The following is a 21,985-nucleotide window of genomic DNA, read 5'->3' as shown; positions in this document are numbered from 1 at the left end:
AAAGTTTGGTGTGGATTCAAATGGCCAAATAGCCTGCTTCTGCATTCTAGGGATTCCATGATTCAAGGCCCAGTCTAACCCTAGATAATTATTATGTTGACTCCCGCCATGTACCTCAGACCACCTCGAATACCCCTCCCACAGCCCCTTTAAAATCTCAAATTCTGACCAAAATCTACATCTCCTCTTCAAACCCAACTCTCCTCTCCACCCACGATCCCACCCCACCCTTATTCCACTCTAGTTGCAGCTTCCCACATCCCAATCCTACATCTCCTGCCCAATCCCCAGTCTCGATATGTCCAACCCCAACACCCTGTCTCTACCCCTGGACCCAACTTCCCATCCCGTGAATGCAAACTCCCACTGACCCCAGCATCCCTCTAGATTTGACACCAGTCCACCCCCACCTGATAGACAAAATATGTGAGATTCGGTGAGTGGAGGGGACTGAGGGGAACGAATCTGGTCTCCCTGCTATAGAAAAGATGTTAAACCTGAAAGGGCAAAGAAAAGATTTACAAGGATGTTGCCAGGGTTGGAGGGTTTGAGCTATAGGGAGAGGCTGAATAGTTTGGGGTTATTTTCCCTGGAGCATCGGTGGCTGAAGGGTGATTTTGTCGAGGTTTCCAAAATCATGAGAGGCATGGATAGCGTGAATAGCCAAGGTCCTTTTCCCTAGGGTACAGGAGTCCAGAAGGAGAGGGCATCAGTTTAAGGGGAGACAGGAAAGATTTAGAAGGAACCTGAGGGGCAACTCTTTCACCCAGAGGTTAGTGCACATACTGAACAAGCTGCCAGAGGAAATGGTGGAAGCAAATACATTAACAACATTTGAAAGGCATCTGGATGGGTACATGATTAGGAAGAGTTCAGAGAGGTATAGGTTAAGTGATGGCAAATGATGGGAACAAACCAGTTTAGGGTATCTGGTCAGCATGGGCGAGTTGGACCGAAGGGTCTGTTTCTATGCAGTTTAACTCATGACTCTACACAACCCACACCACTCCATCAGTTACACGGTCCCCTAATACCTGAATGCCTGGTCCACTTGCCATCCTAGCCAGATGGCACTTAATCCCCTGGCACCCTATCTTCCAAACTGCCACCCTACTTAACTTGGCATCATACTTCCCCTCCCCACCTGGCACACCAGCCTCACGGTTACTTACAAACATAACCTTTTGCAGCAGCTACCATACTGTCTGTTTTTGGTCTCAGAGTACTGACCACTGTGAAAACAGGAGCATGGCTTGCCTTCGGTTCTACGGCTCAATGGACAGGTCAGATTGGTAGTATGGTTCTGGATTTCTGAAGGAGCGCATCTCCTTCAGATCAGTATCGCCTCTCAGAAACAGTAAGCTCTTTGTTCTGTGAAAGATGACTGGAGTGGAATGGCATTCTCCAGAAAGCCTGGCCCGTTATTTTGTTTCAGTTCGGTTTAGAAAAACTGGCAACAAAAGATTTACCTCAAAGAAGCGAATCTTGTTCATGTGAAGAGAGCCTAATGGTTCATGTCAATTTGTTTTGACCATCTATTAACAGAGCAACTATGAAACCAGGTATGGTCTAATAGGGGCAGGACTGAGCAAAGCAGTAAACTCTGTGCTTGAAGGAAGATGTGTATCTTTCTTTCTACCTCACCAAACAGTTTAGAGTCTATTCACAATACTCCAAGGTACGTTAGTTCCTGACACACTGTCACACACAGTCTAAATTACTCCTGTTAACAAGTGGTACATCTTTGACATACTGAAGTGAATATTTACTTCTCCCTCTCCATCCTGGCCCCTAGCCTGTCCTAAACTCATTATTGACATTCCCTCCTATGATTCTGGTCTGAGACTGTTTCCTCTCTAACAGTGAGAATCAGTCTTACCATAAATCAACTTCTCCTCCAGCCCGTTGTGCTCCACCCGACAGGAATACTCAGCCCAATCCTTTGGATCAAACTCTATCCATTTCCGGATCTGGTAGGTCCAATCGTGATTGGGTAAGATCCCTGTGGACAGGGTCTCATCGATCAACACTCCGTCCCTCCACAGAGTCACCTCAATGGCTTGTGGGTAAAACCCAGTGACGAGACAAGACAGCCGGTTAGAATTACCCTGTCGGGTAAAGGACACAATGGGGGAAACTGAAAGAGAGAGAGAGAGGAAGAGGAGTTACTGCACAAACATAGAGAGAGAGAGACAGAGAGAGAGAGAGAGAGAGAGACAGCCACTCACTCACTCTACTCCCCTCACTCCTTCACTGTCACACTCACTCCACCCGACACTCACCAACTCTCAAATCGCCCCTCACTCACTGTCCTTCACTCATCAACTCAGCCCCAACTCACCCCCTCATTCCCCTCCACTCACTGACTCTCACTCTCCCTCACTTAATGACTCTCAATCCGCCCACTCAACAACTCTTACTTACCCTCCCCCACCAACAATCATTCCCCCCACTCACCAACTCACTTCTCCATCACTCACCGACTCTCATTCACCCCTTCACTCACTCCCCCCCACCAACTCTCACCTTCCCCACTCACCAACTCACTTCCCTCCAGTTAATGACTCTCACTCACCTTCCCCCACCAACAATCACTCCCCCACTCACCGACTCACTCACTGACTCACTCCCCCCTCACTCAGCTACTCTCATTCAACCCTCACTCACCGACTCTCACTCCGTCCTCACTCACTAACTCTCACTCCCCCCTCCCCCACCGACAATCATTGACCCCTCACTCACCGACTCTCACCCTGCCTCCCTCACCGACTCTTATTCCCCCTCCCAACCAACTCTTACTCGCCCTCCCCCACTCACTCCCCCCACTTACCAACTCTTACTCATCGACTCTCACTCTCCCTCCACCACCAACAATCACTCCCCCCTTACTCAAGTACTCTCATTCACCCCTTTACTCACCAACTCTCACTCCCCCCTCCCCCACCAACAATCATTGCCCCCTCACTCACTGACTCTCACTCTCCCCCCCACTAACCAACTGCCATCCTGCCTCCCCAGACTCTCACTCACCCTCCCCAATCACTTTCCCCCCACTCACCAACTCTTACTCATCGACTCTCAGTCCCCCTCCCCCACTCACTGACTCACTCCCCCCTCACTCACCGAGTCTCTCACTCCGCTCACCCACTACCTCTGACTCAACCCCTTCACTCACCGACTCTCTTCTCTCTCACACACAACTCTTGCTCCTCCCCACTAACCTACTCACTCATCTCTCACTCCACTACTTTTACTCGCACTCCCAACTCCCCTATTCACTTACCAGCTCTTTCCTCCCTCACCATCCCCACACTGACAACCTCACACTTTCCCACCACTCTCCAACTCTCATTCCCACCTCATTGCAGACTTGTACTCCCATGCGCACTTACAGACTTTCACTCTCCCTGACTCATCACTTACTGATACTCAGCATCTGCTGTCCGTAGTCCAAGTAGGTGTTCAGCCAGTGTATACACTCCTTCTCCAGGTAATATGTCCACTGCTGATTATTCCAGGCCCTGATTTCCTCCCACCATTTCTTTGTCTTTTCTCCCCATCGTACTGTGGTGACCCAGTCCTGGTGATCCTTGTCAAATTTCATGTAATCTTGCCCATCCCAGCCGAAGTGTGAGAATCCATCTGTGGTGCCATCCTCCCTCAGGTCACAGCCGGTCATTAGTTGGAACCAGTGGATCCCTGTCAGTGAGATCGACTCAGGGAATCAGAAACCATTGGCCTGAGTGAGCCCACCCATTAGCCTGCACCTTACATCAGATTCAACACTGGGAAGCAGGCAGTAGCATCAAACCCTGGGTGCCTTCTAAAAGAGTACTTAAACTTATAGAACTGGGACAGAATTAGATCTTTGAAACTATCCCACCATTCAATTCAGCTGAATGAATGACTTCCCAATACCTTCCATTTCTGATATTCATTCCCCATCACCCTTTTTCTCTTTTAAAAAGGCTACCTGCTAGAAAGAGGGTTCAAATGATTCACAAAGGAAAGATACATGTCCTTTTCCTGGTCTTAAACAGATGATCTCCTTTATTTCGACAGTGAACCTGGATCTAGGTCGTCAAACAAGAGAAAACTTGCTCTTCACACCCACCCTGGCAGACCTCTCAGGAAGGGTTATGGTTCAATCAAGTCACTTCTAACCTCTCTGAACTCCAGCAATCACAAGCTGAGCCTGTCCTTAACATTTCCTCTTAAGGCAACCCTCCTTCCTGGTATTGGTCAGGTGAACCTTCACTGAACTGTCTCCAATGCATTTACACTGTTACATTAATGAGGAAACCAATACCATATACAGTGCTCCAGATGTAGAGTCATCATGGCCTGGATAACTGAAGCATACCCTCTCAGTCTTTGCCTTCTGCTCCCCTTGAAATAAACAGCAACATTCTGTTTGCTTTCTTAATTACTTTTCTTCCTGCGCACTGATATTTTATTGATAGTACACTCAGACATTGAGACTTTGCTGTTTGAAATGCTCGTTAAAAGCATGAATATCTTTAAAATATGCCATATTTAAAGAATGAGACTTCCCAATGAAGTTGTCAATAAACTCCTGAACCATGTTGATTAATTTAACTGAAAGAAAGCAATCCATTGAATGAATTTAAAGGAGTGTGAAAGCTTTAATCACATATATTAGAAAGGTCTACAAGTTCCAGAATAGACTGTTAGTAAATCTGCAACTCCACACCATTCCTGTCAAGACTGTTTCAAGGACTTCACCCTTCCCCGTGCATTCTTCCCCTCAACTTAAAAAAAAACACACAATCTCCTGTTACCTCTTCAAAGAAACTCCAGCAATTTAGCCAAATTTAATTTCCCCTTTACAAATCCTCGCTGGCCGTCCCTAAACAAGCCATGTTTATTCATCTGACTATGAATTCTATCCTGAAAAATATCTGCAATGCAGAGATTAAACTGATTTGCCTGTGACTGTAGGCTGTAACCTTCCAGGCTTTTTTGAACAAGAGTGTAAAGTCTACAATTTTCCAACTTCTGGGCTTCTCCTAGAGTCAAGGGAAGACTGAAAGATCATGCCCAGTGCCTCTGCAAAATTCCACTGTCCTTCACTATCCATAGATAGATCTTATCCGGTCGTAGTGCCAACTTTAACTATTGATACTCTAATGAACACTTCACCCTGATCATCCAGAGCCTCCTGCCTAGGCCGTAAGCACCTCCTTGATAAAGACATGTGCAAAATGTTCATTTAGCATGCCAGCCATGTCTCCCGCCTTCATGTGTAAAACTTTTTGGTCCCTAAAAAGTCCTAGCTTTACCAACCTGTTAATACTGACATGCCCACACAAGAATCTGAGACACTCTCTTTCATGTTGACCACCAGTCTTTCCTCATAATCTCCCTTTGGTTCTCTAATACGCTTTTCCACCTCCACTCTGCCCCCAACCCCAATTATAACCCCATTGTATAATATCAACTCTCTCTGTAATTTCCCTCCAGAATGTCACACTCCATCCTTCCCACTTGCTATGAAGGTGTAGGTGAGTACTGTACCTTTAAGAGAGACTGGCAGCTGGCACGGACTTAGAGAGGCACAGATTGGGCTGAAAGATTGAAATACTTAACATTTGGTTGACACAAATAGCTGGTACTGTGTTGCCATGGTACAAAAATCAAATTCAAAGTTTAAATTATGCCACAGATACCAAAATCCATTCGAATTTGAATTTTACTGTTTGCGATGGCATCAAACCAATGAAATGATTCAATGCTTTGTGGTATAAAACCAGACAATTTGAACAGTTAGGGGGAGAATAGCACCAAGCGCCAACAAACAGACTGCCAGCTGAATAACTCTCCAAAAGGTAGCTGTCTATAAGAAATTTTTTGCAACAGAACACTATGATCAACCAAAAGAAATCTACAGAGAAAGTTTGACAGCTGAAGACTATACCTGGGTTTGAAATTGATTTTGCCATAAATCTAAACGGGAATTTATCTGACCAATATTGTCCAGTGGGGGTAAAAGATAGGTTTAAGAGAAAGGAGTTGTAAATAGCTGTTGTGATGTAAAGAATAAACTTGTTACTTTTACATTAAGTAGTGTCATCTTCGATTGTTCTTTGCCTCTCAAAATTAAACACATTATGGCATGAGGTGAACTCCTCTGTGTGTCAGATTTAAATTAGCAGAGGGGTTTACCCCATGTCGTAACACATTCACTAGTGACCAATAGATGTGCAAACTAATTGCACTCTTTTTATTTCTTAAATCAGGTCAGATTGTTACTATGTTTGAACCTAATGGGATGTCCTTGTGACCATAAGATATAGGAGCAGAAAGTAAGCCATTCAACCCATCAAGTCTGCTCCACCATTCAGTCATGGCTGATAAGTTTCTCAACCCCATTTTCTCACTTTCTCCCCAAAACTATTGATCCTCTTGATACTCAAGAATCTACCTAACTCAGTCTTAAAAACACTCAATGACCTAGCTTCCACAGCCTTCTGTGGCAATGAATTCCATAGAAATACCACTCTCTGGCTGGAGATGTTTCTCCTTATCTCTATTCTAGAAGGTCTTCCCTTTACTCTAAGCTGTGCCCTCAGGTCCTAGTCTCTCTGACCAGTGGAAATATCTTCCCAACATTTACTCTGTCCAGGCCATTCAGTATTTTGTATGTTTGAATTCGATTCCCTCTCATCCTTCTAAATTCCATCAAGTATAAAGGCAGAGTCCTCAAACATTCCTCATATGTTAAGCTGTTCATTCCTGAGACCATTCTTGTGAATCTCCTCTGAACGTGCTCCAGGGCCAGTGCATCCATCCTGAGATGTGGGGCCCAAAACTACACACAATACTCCAAGTGTTGTCTGACCAGAGCTTCATAGAGACTCAGAAGTACACCCCTGCTTTTATATTCAAGTCCCCTCAAAATAAATGCCATCATTGCATTTGCTTTCTGAACTACTGACTCAACCTGCAAGTTTACCTTGAGAGAATCTGGGATTAGAACTCCCAAGTCTCTTTGCACTTCATTCTGAATTTTCTGTCCATTTAGAAAATAGCCCATACCTCTATTTTTCTTACCAAAGTGCATGATCTCACATTTTCCCACATTGTACTCCATCTGCTACTTCTTTGCCACTCTCTTCATCTGTCAAATCCTTCTGCAGCATTCCTGCCTCCTCAATGCTACCTATCCCTCTACCTATCTTTGTATCATCTGCAAATTTGGCCAGGATGCCCTCAGTCCTTTGTCTGGATCATGAATGTATAAAGGGAAAAGTTGTGGTCCCAACAATGACCCTTGTGGAACATTACTTGTCACTGGCTGCCATCCTGAAAAGGACCCTTTTATCCCCACTCTCTGCTTTCTGCCAGTCGCCAAGCTTCTATCCATGCTAGTACCTTGCTTCTGACACCATGGGCCCTTATCTTACTCAGTAGCCTTCTGTGCAGCACCTTGCCAAAGGCCTTCTTGATGTCCAGATAGATAACATCCATTGGCACTTCTTTGTCTAATCTGCTCATTACCTTGTCAATAGGTTCCAGCAGATTTGTCAGGCATGACATCCCCTTGATGAAACCATGCTGACATTATCTATTTTACCGTAAACTTCCAAGTATTCAGAAATCTCATCCTTCGCAATCGATTCCAGGATTATACCCACAATCAAGGTTAGGCTAATCGGTCTGTAATTTTTCATCTTTTGCCTTGCTCCATTTTAAACAGTCCTCTGGCACCCTTCCTGATTCTAGCGATTCCTGAAAGATCACCACTAATGAATCCACTATCCGTTCGCTATCTCCCTTATACCTCTGCAGTGTAATCCATCTGGTCCAGGTGATTCATTCACCTTTAGGCCATTTAGTTTCTCGAGCACCTTCTCCTTGGTTATGGTCACCAAACTTAGCTCTACCCCCTCACTCACTTGAATGTTTGGGGAATTACTCTTGTCTTCCACCGTGAAGACTGACATTAAGTAATTATTCAGTTCCTCAGCCATTTCCTTGTTCACCACTACGATCTCTCCAGTGTCATTTTCCAGAGGCCCAATGTCCATTTTTGATTCTCTTTTGCCCTTAATACATCTAAAGAAACTCTAACAGTCTTCCTTTATATTACTGGCTTGCTTCCCCTCATATTTAATCTTCTCCCTCCTTATTGCTTTTTTTGTTGCCCACTGATCGTCTTTGTTACGTTCCTAATCCTCTAGTTTCCCACTTCTTTTTGCCACATTATATGCTTTTGCTTTTGCTTTTACACTAGCTCTGACTTCCCCAATCAGCCATGGTTGCCTTAACCTCCCTGTACCATGATTCTTTTTCCTGGGATCAATCTCTGCTGTGTCTCCTGAATTAGTCCCAGAAAATCCTGCCATTGCTGTTCCTCTGTTTTTCCTGCTAGAGTCCTCTTACAGTCAATTCTACACAGCTCCTTCCTCATGCCTCTGTAGTTGCCTTTATTTAATTGTAATACCGTTACCTCTGATTGTGTCTTCTGCCTCTCAAATTACAGAGTAAATTCAATCATATTATGATCACTTCCTCTTAATAGTTCCTTCACTTTAAGCTTCCCTGTCAATTGCACAACAATAAATCCAGTATTGTCTGTTCCCTAGTGGGTTCCACCAGAAGCTGCTCCAAAAATTCATCTGGTCAACATTCCACAAATTTCCTTTCTTGCAATCTATCTCCAGCCTGATTTTCCCAGTCCATCTGCATATTGAAATCCCCCATGATCGATATAACTTTGCCCTTCCTACACATCTTTTCAATCTCCTGGTGCATCTTGTGCCCTAGCTCCTGACTACTTTTGGAGCCTGTATTTAACTCCCACTATGGTTTGATTTTTTACCTTTGCAGTTCTTCAATTCTACCCACACAGATTTTACGCCATCTGCCCCTACTTTGTTTCTTACTATTGATTTAATTTAGTTTTTACTAATAAGGCAAGCCACCACCTCTGCCCAACTACCTACCTTTTCAATCCTTGAATATTCAGCTGCCAATCCTAATCCCCTTGTAACCAAGTCTCCGTGATGCCCACATCATACCTGCCAATTTCAATCTACACCACAAGCTTATTTACCTTATTTCTCATGCTGCATGCATTCAGACATAACAGCTTAAGTCCGGTATTAACGGTCCCTTTTCTCACAGTCATTCATTTGTCCAGTGTGCTTGAAGTTTCATTGCTAACCCTTTCCATATACACTGCCGTATTTCTGTGTGTACTGGAGATTTTAATATCTTCACCTGAGTTCTGCACTCTTACCTCGTCCTTTAATTCGGGTTTTCTAATTTCCCCTATAACTGAACCTTCCTCATGCCCCATTTAGTTCAGAGTCCTGTCTACAACCTTATTTATGCAATTGCCCTTTTTCCACCAATGCAATGCTCTTCATGACCAATAATGCCATTTCTCTTCTGTTTCCTCCTTTCCTATCTTTACCAAACACTTTATACCCAGAGGTATTTAACACGCAGTCCCTTCAGCCAGGTCTCTGCTATTGTCACAGCATCATACTTCCACAAGTCAATCTGTGCCTGTTGCTCTGAAGTCTAATTTACTGTACTCCACATATTTTGTATCCTTGATTTAGATTTCATTATTTTCTCCCTTACTCCAACTTTCACGTCTTAAAGTTCTATTCTCTACACTAGTACTATCTATCTCTTCAAACAGTCTCAGAATACCCTGGTTTTCCTCTTTAATATCCTCTCTTGGTTCCCTTCCTGGGTTTTCCTGCATTTTTTTGGTCAAACCCTGAAATCTGTATTCCCTTGAACCTTGGAACATCAGGTACAGTGGGCACAGCATTTTTTTCAAATATATTTTGAGGTCTAATGTACACTTTGTTTGCTAGACCCTGCCCTAAGGAGATGGAACCCCTTCCTTCCCATGACCTTATCCAGATCCCTTTCTACTCCCAGCTTCTCTCAAAAGATGTTAACAACTGAGGTGTATGAGCTCACCACCCGACTGGTTGGTCCGTGCCGCTAGCATTTGAATGTAGTGTTCGAAATGTTTCTCCTTCTGCTGTGCCAGCATTGCACTTTGCTCCCAGAATGGGGGCTTCTTACTTTCTACCATCCACTGCCCCTGGGCGATCAATGTCTTCCGAGTGCTGTCGTAGTTGAAAAACTGGACATCATCCACATAGCCGATGATCACAAAGCCTGGAAGGTGGTGGGTCGCAGTCTGAGCAGTGGCCAGGTACCGAAGAGAGTGAGAATCTGAAACAGAGAGAGGCATGGCCACCACATTTACAATCCAACATAAAATGAGACATTCAATCTATCCCTGCTCTCCCTCTTGACCCTGCTGCCATGGTCCTCCTGAATCTTACTCCCTGCTTTCAGATCCTTTTCAGTGTCCCACTGAGTACCCTCCTGTGCCCCTACAATCCACTCAATCTCTCTCACAAACTTTGGCGGACCCACTGTGGAAAACTGCGACACATAAGCAAGAAAGAACTGTTGGCGTTGCAATTATGTGATTACCTGAGGAAACCCTGCAGAGATTGTCTTTTTTTCAAAAGAAGAGCAGGTACAAAATCTTTAACAAACCTTACTGAATTTTAGGAGTGGTAACAAGATAATACAACACAAATGGAACAAACAGAACTCAAAAAGAGAGCCATCAAATCCCGACAGTGCAGAAAGAGGTCATTCAGCCCATCGAATCTGCGCTGATCTTTTGAAAAGCACCCCACTCCTCCCACTCTATCTCCATAACTCCTCAATTACCATAGCTCTTCTGCCTAGCCTGCATACCCTGAACACTACTGGATGATTTAGCATGGCCAATCTACCTAACCTGCAAATCTCTGGATTGTGGCAGGAAACCCATGAAGACATGCAGAGAATGCGCAAACTCCAAAAACACAGTCACGCAAAGCTGGAACCAAGCCCAGGTCCTAGGCACTATTGCGCTTCCTTTGCAAGTCATTGTAATGAGCTCTCGAGTCCAGGAGGCTCATGCAAAAGGAAGGCAAACATTACCTTTTAGCTTGGGAAGCTAAAAAGATATCAAGAGCAGCTAACAGCAAATAAGTAACAGAAAACCTTAGTTAGAATGTAGCTGTCATATTTTTCTTAGCAAAGTTATTGGGAAAAAAATTTCTAAAAAGGGAGTCAGCAACTAAATTGCGCAGTAGTTATCAAGGTTAGGTGGGTCAGCCATGGTAAATGTATGTGTTACAGGAATAGGGTGCGATGCTCTTCAAAGGGTTGGTGCAGACTTGATGGGCCAAATGGTCTCTATTACTGAGGAATACCAGGTCTCCAAGAGTGCTTGCAGAGATGGACAGCACTATTGTAGAAAATAGAAAGTCAAGGGGTAAAGTTGGAGAAAGTGATGAAGTCTAAATCAAGGATAACATGCACGATTCAAAGAATCACTAAAAACAAGTTTTATATTCCTGGCATTTCCCAGTGATGGAAATCTTCAAAGCACAATTTTTATTTTTATTTTTTTCAATGTTTTGCGCGAGTAACGAAGGAATGCTTTCATCGCTGTACTCAACCTTAATACTTTGTAATTGACATCTGGCCTAGTTTGGGCCAATGTAGCTGACCAGTCAGACTTCATAACTCATTACTGCTCCTCGGATGCTGCCTAAACTGCTGTGCTTTTCCAGCACCACTCTAATCGAGACTTCATAACTCCCCCATTGATACTTTGTAAGCCACTGCACCTTTGAGGAAGCCCTGCTTTGATGAATACCAGTGGGGCTAAAATTTTCCAAATCAAACGGCTGATGCAAAGTGACATTTAATCTATTCTGCCTGACTTCCAATCCAACACACTCAATACCACATTAGAATTAGATTGATTGTAACATGTACTCACGTGAGTACAGTGAAAAGTTTACAAGTTACCACTTCCAGAACTAGCATCAGTACAACCTCTTGAGTGCAAGTTCTTCTGAAAAGATTTCAAAAAAAAACTAAAAAGGTCCAGTATTACAGACCTTCAAAAGTATAAACTCATAGGAAAAAAATAGAAAAATAAAGAGATTAAAAATTCAGAATAACAGTCCTCCCATGATAATATAACAGAGGGGAAAAAGAAATCTAAAAAAAGAGATTTCAAGATAAAATCTCATCAGACACCCACACTTCCTGGCACCTCATCAGCGAAGAAATATGCCGCATTTTAAAAAAACAATTTTTCTTCCAAAGCAAGTAACTTCACATTCATTCATACTCCTATTCCAGAGTGGAGGAAATCTGCAAGATCAAGAACACATGTGACTCCAGTTCCACAGGATTGTGCAGCAGGGCAGTTTAGTGGTTAGCACTGCTGCCTCACAGTGCCAGGGATCTGGGTTCAATTTCCTCCTCGGGAGACTACCTGTGTGGCGTTTGCATGTTCTCCCTTTGTACCTGTGTGCATTTCCTCCGGATCATCCGGTTTCCTCCCTCAGTCCAAACATGTGCAGGTCAGGTGGATTGGGCATGGGAAATGCTGGGTTACAGAGATACAATGGGCGGGGGCCGAATCACCTGCTTCCACATGGTCGGGAGTGTATGATTCTTAACTTCCCTCGAGATGACCTGGCAAGCCAGTGGGGAATTTGGGTTGGAAACAAAAGCTAGCCTTCCCAGAGGTGCATACATCCGAAGAAAGGAATAGTGAATTCATGCTGAACCATTACAGATAGAATAGCGCAGGCTGAACCAGAGTATTGTTTTCAATTCTGGGTGCAACTATGTAGGGAATGCAGAAAACTCTTTGAGAGCTTACTGAGAAGAAAAACTAAAATGATTCCAGGGTTGAGGAATGACAACGATGTGCACAGTTCGGGCTGTTTCCTTTGGAGAAGAAAAGACTTCAAGGAGATTTGATAGCAGTGTTCAATATCACACAGTGCCAAGATAGGGGGAACCCAGTTCCTTTGGCGAATAGTTTAGAAATTGTAGATTTCCAGTTTAAGGTGATTGTTAAATGAACCAGTGGTGTTTGTGGTAACATATTCTCACAATGAATGGTTAGAACCTGGAATGCTGACAGTTCTGAAGAAGTGCCACATTGGAATCAAAATATTAATCTCTCTCCGCAGACCTGTTGAGTTTCTCCAGCATCTTTTGTTTGTATTGAAGCTTATCATTCCTTGAGTGCAGAACATTCACAGCTAATCGATTGTGAAGGGTGTGGGACAATAACGGGAACAGGGTATGGAGTTGGATTTTCAGCTATGATCATGTTGAATGTTGGAGCAGTCTCAAAAGGCCGGATGGCCTATTCCTGCTTCTAATCCTTCTGATTTGTATTTTTATAAGCGTTTAAAGGGTTACATGTAATAAACAGAATCAACATAAAATAATTCGACATCAATATAAAATAACAGGCCATTCAGAAGGGAAGTCAGCAGGTTTCTCCTCACATTGAGCAATAGTGGAAATCCTGAACTCAAAAAGTTGGCAACGTCGAGGCAATGGCGGGGGCTGGGTTGGGGGGTGAGGGAGCTCTCTCATTTCAAGTGTTTTCAAAAGTGAATTGGATTTTTCTTGGAACATTGATGGGATCTAAAGATGGGAAATTATCAAACATGATTTAATTTAATGGTGGAGGCATGCTACCCATGGCCTAACCCCCTCACAACTGAGGAGATAGTGAGGACTGCAGATGCTGGAGAGTCAGAATCGATAAAGTGCGGCACTGGAAAAAACACAGCAGGTCAGGCCGCATCCCAAGGAGCAGGAGAGTCGATGTTTCGGGCACCCCACCCTCCCCATCCCGTTCTCCTACACCCTTCTCAATCTTGCAACTCCAATGTCCACATGGTACTGCACCCTCCCCCCCCCCCCCCCCTAAAATTCACTCTATTGGTTTCCCACTGAGATATTCCAGCATAACCCCCAGCCTGGTACTCCCCCCCCCCCCCCCTCACTCTATTGGTTTCCCACTGTGCTAACATAACCCCCAGCCTAGCACTGCCCCTGACACCTCACTACACTGGCTTCCCTCTGTGTTAACATAACCCCCACCCTGGTATTACCTACCTCCCACCTCACCCTATTTAATTTCCCTCTGTGCTAACATGACTCCCAGTCTGGCACTGCCCCCTCACACCTCACTCTATTAGTTTACCCAGCCTGACACTTTTTTTTTTTTTATTTCAAAAATATACTTTATTCATAAATGATTTGATGGTCTGTACATTGGATCATGCCATACATTTGTCCATATTTACAAACACAGATTCGACTTTATTCTTGTCCTTTACAATCCTGTGCATTTTTTCAATCTTGTATATATACATATATTTGGCTGAGGCATCAGCAGAGCCCAAAAAAACGTCTGTATGGGCCCCCTGTTCTTCTTTCGGCAGGCCGATCTTACACAGTGGTCTTTCCCCACCGCGCCTTGGCGGCAGCTGCCCCAAGCTTCAGCGCGTCCCTCAACACGTAGTCTTGGACCTTGGAATGTGCCAGTCTGCAACACTCGGTCGGGGTCAACTCCTTCAGCTGGAAGATCAACAGGTTTCGGACCGCCCAGAGAGCGTCCTTCACCGAGTTGATGATCCTCCAGGCGCAGTTAATGTTCGTCTCGGTGTGAGTCCCGGGGAACAGGCCGTAGAGCACGGAGTCCCGCGTCACGGCGCTGCTCGGGACGAACCTCGACAAGCACCACTGCATTCCTCTCCAGACTTCCTCTGCATAGGCACATTCCAGAAGGAGGTGTGTGACAGTCTCGTCCCCCCCGCAGCCACTTCGAGGGCAGCGTGCGGTGCGGCAGAGAGTCCGGGCGTGCATAAAGGATCTCACAGGCAGAGCCCTTCTCACCACCAGCCAAGCCACGTCTTGGTGCTTGTTGGAAAGTTCTGGCGATGAGGCATTCTGCCAAATGGCTTTGACAGTCTGCTCAGGGAACCGCTCGACAGGATCCGCCCTCTCCTTTTCCCGAAGGGTCTCAAGGACGCTACGTGCTGACCACTTCCTGATGGACTTGTGGTCAAAGGTGTTTTTCCTCATAAATTTCTCCACGAAGGACAGGTGATACGGAACGGTCCAACTACTCGGAGCGTTCCGCGGCAGCGAGGCCAGGCCCATCCTTCGCAACACCGGGGACAGGTAGAACCTCAGTACGTAGTGACACTTGGTGTTTGCGTACCGGGGATCCACGCACAGCTTGATGCAGCCACACACAAAGGTGGCCATCAGGGTGAGGGTGGCATTGGGCGTGTTTTTTCCCCCATTGCACCGGTCTTTGTACATAGAGTCTCTTCGGACCCGGTCCATCTTTGATCTCCAAATGAATTGGAAGATGGCCCGGGTGACTGCGGCGGCACAGGTCCTGGGGATAGGCCAGACCTGTGCCACATATAGCAATACTGAGAGTACCTCACACCTGATGACCAGGTTTTTTCCCGCGATGGAGAGCGACCGTTGCCCCCATCTGCCTAGTTTCTGTCTCATCTTCCTGATCCGCTCCTCCCAGGTCTTGGCGCACGCCCCAGCCCCCCCGAACCAAATACCCAGCACCTTCAGGTGGTCAGTCCTGACGGTGAAGGGGATAGAGGATTGGTCGGCCCAGTTCCCGAAGAGCATGGCCTCGCTCTTGCCTCGGTTTACCTTGGCCCCCGAGGCCCGTTCGAACTGGTCGCAGATGCACACGAGTCTGTGCACGGACAGCGGATCCGAGCAGAAAACAGCGACGTCATCCATGTACAGGGAGGCCTTAACCTGCAGGCCCCCGCTGCCAGGAATAGTCACCCCCCTCAGGCTCGCATCCTTCCTGATGGATTCGGCAAATGGCTCTATGCAACACACAAACAAGGCGGGTGAGAGGGGGCATCCCTGCCTGACTCCAGATCTTACAGGGAAGCTATCTGATTCCCACCCATTGATTGAGACTGCACTGACAATGTTGGTGTAGAGCAGTCTGATCCAATTTCCGATTCCCTCCCCAAAGCCCATTTTGGAGAGGACATCCCTCATATATGTATGCGATATCCTGTCAAAGGCTTTCTCCTGGTCCAGGCTGATGAGGCAGGTGTCCACCCCCCTGTCCTGCACGTAGGCGATCGTATCCCTGAGGAGTGCGAGACTCTCAGAGATCTTCCTGCCCGGTACAGCACAGGTTTGGTCCGGGTGGATCACCAATCCCAGAGCCGACCTGACCCGGTTGGCGATGACCTTTGACAGGATTTTGTAGTCTGCATTTAACAGTGAGATCGGTCTCCAATTTCTAATTTCCTCCCTCTCCCCCTTCCGCTTGTAGACGAGGGTGATGATGCCTTTCCTCATGGATTCACTCATGGTACCTGCCCGGAGCATACTGACATACACCTCCAGCAGGTCCTGGCCGATCAAGTCCCAAAGAGCGGAATAAACCTCGACCGGTAAGCCGTCGCTTCCGGGAGTTTTATTCCTTTCGAAGGACTCGAGGGCCTTGGTCAGTTCATCCAGAGATAGCGGCTGGTCCAGCCTCTCTCGTGTTCCGTCATCTAGGACCTCCGTGATAGAGGACAGGAACGACTGGGAGGCCGCGCTGTCGGTCGGCTTCGAGTCATACAGGCTGGCGTAGAAGGATTTGCTGATCCTCATGACGTCAGCCTGAGATGACGTTACCGAGCCATCTTCTTTCTTCAGGCTGCTGAGCACGGAGCTCTCTTTGTGCACCTTCTGGAAGAAGAAACGTGAGCACGTCTCGTCCTGCTCCACCGAGCGGACCCTGGACCGGAAGATTATCCTGGAGGCCTCCGAGGCGAAGAGCGAGGCTTGCTGGCCCTTCACCTCCTTGAGGTCCTCCGTGACATCCACCCCCATCGTCTGCAGCAGGAGCAGGTTCTGCATACTTTCCTGGAGCTGGGACAGTTTTCCCCGCCTCTCTCTCGCCTCCTGGACACCTTTGAGGATAAAGAACCTCTTGATGTTCCCTTTTACCGTTTCCCACCAGTCCGCTGGAGACTCAAAGAGGGGCTTCACGGTTCTCCAACCTGCGTAATCCCTCTTGAGCTCTTCGATGTTTCCCGGGGTCAACAGCTTAGTGTTCAGTTTCCACGTTCCCTTGCCCGCCCGCTGTTCGTCCTGTAGGTGACAGTCGGCCAGCAGGAGGCAGTGGTCAGAGAAGAACACCGGCTTGACGTCGGTGGATCTGACCGAGAGCGTTCGGGACACAAACAGGTAATCTATCCTTGAGCGGATAGACCCGTCTGCCCGTGACCAGGTGTATCTACGCTGCGCTCCGTCTGCAGGGGCGCTGAAGACGTCGTGCAGCTTGGCGTCTTTGACCGTTTCCATCAGGGCCCTGGACGTAGCGTCCGGTTTACTGTCCCCCCCGCCGGATCGTCCATCCGCATCAATGATGCAGTTGAAGTCTCCGGCCAGAATGACCGGCCTGGACGTAGCCAGCAGCAGTGGAAGCTGTTGCAGGACGGCCAACCGTTCACTCTTACCCACTGGGGCGTACACGTTGATTAGTCTCACGGGAGCGTTTCTGTATTTGACGTCCACGACGAGGAGGCGCCCGCCCACCACCTCCTTAACCTCGGAGATGGTGAAGTTGCCTCCCCGCAACAGGATACCCAGGCCGGAGGCGCGGCTATCGTTGCCCCCCGACCACACTGACGGCCCGTGGGCCCACAAGCTCGACCATCTCCTGTAACTGCTGAGGTGCGGTATCCCGCACTCCTGCAGAAACAGGACATCGGCTTTGACGTTGGCCAGGAAGGCCAGCGTTGAAACACATCGCGTAGCCGCTTTAATGCTACGCACATTTATGCTGGCAATTTTAAACCCCATTTTAACAGTTTGCAGGGTTACCAGTGTCCATTTTCTTCTGGTCTTGCTCCAGTGGGGTAGCTGCGTGCATCCCCGTGGTGACAGCAAACTGCTGGACCTTCCCAGGGCTGAGGTAGTTGTCCGGCTCCACGCTGGAGTCATTTCCCCGCTCTGGTGTCATCGTGTCAGACCCAGGGTCCGCATCGCCCCGTTCTCCATCTGACATCAGGGCTGTCACTGGGACGCTGCTCCCAGTTCCCTGGAGCTGTGGGCCGGTGGGTACCCCTTGGTTCTCACCGGGTAGGGGGAGGCCTTCACCCATCCCCTCAGAGGGATCGTCTTTTCCTTCTTGGGCGGTGTTGCCCTCCTTTCTCCCCACGGCGCTCTGCCTCTTCCTCCGGAGGCGACCCTTCTTGCGCCCGTCCTCACCCTCGGAGGAGCTGCCTGTATCCTCCTCTTGGAGGTGTCTCTTCCCCCTTCGCTTAGTTTACCCAGCCTGACACTGCCCCTCTCAGCTGTGAATACTCACTTGCAGAGACTTCCCCACACAGAAGCACCAGGAATACCAATCCCTCCATTCCTCCGTCTCTACTCATGGTGGGAGAGGAATTTTGGGCGATCCTTTCCGCAGAAGTGTCCCCCACAATCCAGGAACGCTCTATCCCGTGCGACCATGAAACTCTGTTCCTGCTCACTCGAATAGCCTCTTCCTGACTGGAGACAAATCCACGGCCAGACCAATTGCAATTCAAACAATCTATGACTCACCAAGCTCTGGCAGAGCTCGGCTATTCAAGGTTTGTCTCCGGGACCTTAGACACTTGTGAGATATTACGGAAGTCAGCTGAGCTCAGCAGAAAAGGTCTTGAATCAGGAAGTAACAGTGGAAACACAATGAAGTGAGCTGAGTGCAGCCTTTCGGATGTGCTGCAGTCACAACAGTAACTGACGGCAGCTGCTGAAAGAAAAACTCCTGCTTTGTGAGGCCAAAATGCACTGAAGAAACACATTTCTCCGTGGAATTCTCAAAGGAGCATTTGAAATGCCTCAGCGGACAAGGGTACAGCCAAGTGCTGGAAAGTGAGAGATTCATGATGACAGCGTGGATGCGATGGACCAAGTGGCCTTTTTAAAGTCCATTCCATAAAACGCCACAAGAGGAACCTGGAAACCACAATGCACTTGGCTAATGTTGTAGAATTCATGTTATGTCACAGAATCCCTACAGTGTGGAAACAGGCCCGTCAGCCCCACAAATCCACACCAACTCTCCAAAGAATATCCCACCCAAATTCATTCCCCTACCCTATTTCTCTACATTTACCCTTGACTAATGCACTTAATCTACACATTCTTGAACACTATTCACAATTTAGCATAGCCAATTCATCTAACCTGCACATCTTTTGATTGTGGGAGGAAACTCACACCAACAGTCACCCAAGGCTGGAATCAAACCAGGGTCCCAGGTGAGGCAGCAGTGCTCACCACTGAGCTAAAGCAAAGCTTGCTATGGTGCACCTATCACAGGGCTTCTTCTATGTCTGCCAAACCTGGAAGTTTAATTCACGGCACTCTTACGTGGAATCATACCTGTCCTGACAATGTGGGCAAGTGAAAATTAATCCAATGCTTATGCAGCACTCAAGCACTACACGCAGCCCTCAAAGCATTTGCAGGAGTGTACAGATTGTCACTAATCTCCTTCTGGAATATGCCTTTGTAAAGAAAGTGCAGAGGGAGAGATCTGTTGGGATTTTTTGTAGAGGTTCGTCCTGAGGAGCTTTGTGATGTGGGACTCTGTACTCCACATCTGTCCGCAGGATGCATGGGTCCATCAACTCAGTGAAACACGCTCTTTGGTCTGCCCAAAACCTATTGGTCTCCCAGAACAAGCAGTTAACCCGGACCGAATGTTGCAAACTGGCAAATCCCAAGGTCCAGGCCTACATGCTGAGGGACGCACTAAAGCTTGGGGCAGATGCTGCCGAGGTGCAGTGGGGAAAGACCACAGTTTGGGGCCTTTCAGCCGAAGTTAAGTGGGGATCTGTTCAAGTATTGAGTCCTTCCTGTGCCTTAAATATATGTAAATATTGTATTAGGTCAGAAATGCCCTTGGATTGTTTGTTGGTTAGAGTCAGCTCGAATGTTTGTTTTCTTCATATGCTACAGTACAGAACAGAACTGCATCAGTGACTGTATATATATATATTTCTATGAATAAAGTATATCTATGAAATACAAAATCTTACCATCTTTGACTACGTAATGCAGCCTGACTAAAGGAGAACTCTGCTGAAAATGTGTTGCTGGAAAAGCGCAGCAGGTCAGGCAGCATCAGGAGCAGGAGAATCGACGTTTCGGGCATAAGCCGTTCTTCAGGCTTATGCCCGAAACGTCGATTCTCCTGCTCCTTGGATGCTGCCTGACCTGCTGCGCTTTCCCAGCAACACATTTTCAGCTCTGATCTCCAGCATCTGCAGTCCTCACTTTCTCCTAGAGGAGAACTCTTCGTGTTAAAGTGTGAGACATTCAATGGCTATTCTTGTTGCAATGCAACACATCTCATCCTATAGAGCAGCATGTTAAACTGTCACTTGTTATGGATGTCATTGCTAATTGTTTTCAGGGTAAGAACATCTCTGTCCTTAATGTTCCCCACACAGATTCATTGCCATCGTAACTGAGAGACCCATCCACACCAAACCCAGTGGTTATAGAGTCATGAGCTCTGCCACACAGAAAAAAAGCCCTTTAGCCCATTGAGTCTGTGCTGGTCAAAAACAACCACCTAGCTAATCCCATTTTCCAGCACTTGGCCTATAGCTGTGTATGCCATACCATTGCAAGTGCATGTCTAAATACCATTTCAGTTTTATGAGGGTTTCTGACTCAAACACCCCTCCGGGCAGTGAGTTCCAGATTCCCACCACCCTCTGGGTGCAAAAAGCCTCCTCACGCCCCTCTAAACTTCCTGCTGCTTCAGTCTATGCTCCCCCAATCCACTAAGGGGAAAGGTTTCTTCCTGTCTACCCTATCTATGCCGTTTGTAATTTTATACATCTCAATCATTTGTGCACTCAGTCTCCACTTGTGACTTCATATATTCATAAAAGCCTTACAATGTGGAAACAGGCCCTTTGGCCCAACAAGTCCACATTGACTCTCTGAAGAATATCCCACCCAAACTCATTCCCCATTACTTTACATTTAACCCTGACTAATGCATCTAACCTACACATCCCTGAAAACTATGGGCAATTTAGCATGGCCAATTCACCTGAACTGCACATCTTTTGGATTGTTGGAGGAAATGGAGCACCCAGAGGAAACCCACACAGACATGCGGAGAATGTGCAAACTCCGTACAGACAGTCGACCATGGCTGGAATCAGATTAGATTCTTGATTAGATTAGATTACTTACAGTGTGGAAACAAGCCCTTCGGCCCAGCAAGTCCAGACCGACCCTCTAAAGAGCAACCCACCTAGACCCATTCCCCTACATTTACCCCTTCATCTAACACTACGGACAATTTAGCATGGACAATTCACCTAACCTGCACATTTTTGGACTGTGGGAGGAAACCAGGGCACCCAAAGGAAACCCACGCAGACACTATGCTCTATGGAAAACAGCACCAGTCTGTCCAATCTCACTTCTTACCTGAAACTCTCCAAGCCAGACAACATCCTGACAAAATTCCTCTGCATCCTCTCCAAAATAATCACATATCTTCTGTGGTGTGGATTCCAGAATTGCACACAATTCTCCAACCATGGCCAAATCAACTTTTTATACAGTCACACCTCCCCGCTCTGAAACTCTATGTGAAGGCTAATAAAGGCAAGTATCCCAATTATATTCTTAGTCATTTTATCTAACTGTTCTGTTAACCTAAGGGACCTATGGACAAGCATGTTAAGGTCCCTCTGGTCCTTGGTGCATCCCAAGGTTAATATCATTGCTGTTGCTGCCATGCGACAAAAGCTAGCGGAGATGGAGAAGAATGAGCAATGGACTAGCAGTGAACCATAGTGGAAACTACACAGCCTTCATCACATGAAGAGATCAATGCTGAAGCACCCTTTGGGATACATCAGTGACAAAGTTTATTGCCCTGGAGGCCATTTCCTGAGTGAGGCTCAGTGTTGTTGCAGGCTGAGTATGTCCAAGGACACTTGCTGAATGATGCCAATTATGAGAGAGAGACTTGCAATGTGAGGAAGTGGGCCATCCTATCCCAGTGACGATCAAAGTT

The 21,985-nt window shown here is 46.8% G+C and overlaps 1 protein-coding gene across 2 annotated transcripts in view; it reads right to left on the bottom strand.

Moving 5' to 3' along the window:
* LOC140455413 (major histocompatibility complex class I-related gene protein-like) overlaps positions 1-18,502 on the bottom strand; it is a 29,075-nt gene extending 10,573 nt beyond the window's left edge. Inside the window, exons 1-4 of one of the 2 annotated variants that reach the window (XM_072550257.1) lie at positions 18,254-18,502; positions 9,967-10,227; positions 3,424-3,699; positions 1,880-2,137 (exon numbers count right to left, since the gene is read on the bottom strand). In XM_072550257.1, coding sequence (XP_072406358.1) covers positions 1,880-2,137; positions 3,424-3,699; positions 9,967-10,227; positions 18,254-18,320 — 862 coding nt within the window. In that variant the 5' untranslated portion in view covers positions 18,321-18,502. The remainder of the gene's footprint in view (positions 1-1,879; positions 2,138-3,423; positions 3,700-9,966; positions 10,228-18,253) is intronic. The other variant, XM_072550255.1, reaches the window with a different exon arrangement.
* Between the last annotated feature and the right edge of the window lie 3,483 nt (positions 18,503-21,985).

This window comes from Chiloscyllium punctatum, chromosome 30 (genome assembly GCF_047496795.1).
Source record: "Chiloscyllium punctatum isolate Juve2018m chromosome 30, sChiPun1.3, whole genome shotgun sequence".
NCBI lineage: Eukaryota > Metazoa > Chordata > Chondrichthyes > Orectolobiformes > Hemiscylliidae > Chiloscyllium > Chiloscyllium punctatum.
This window is presented reverse-complemented; position numbering and strand designations above follow the sequence as displayed.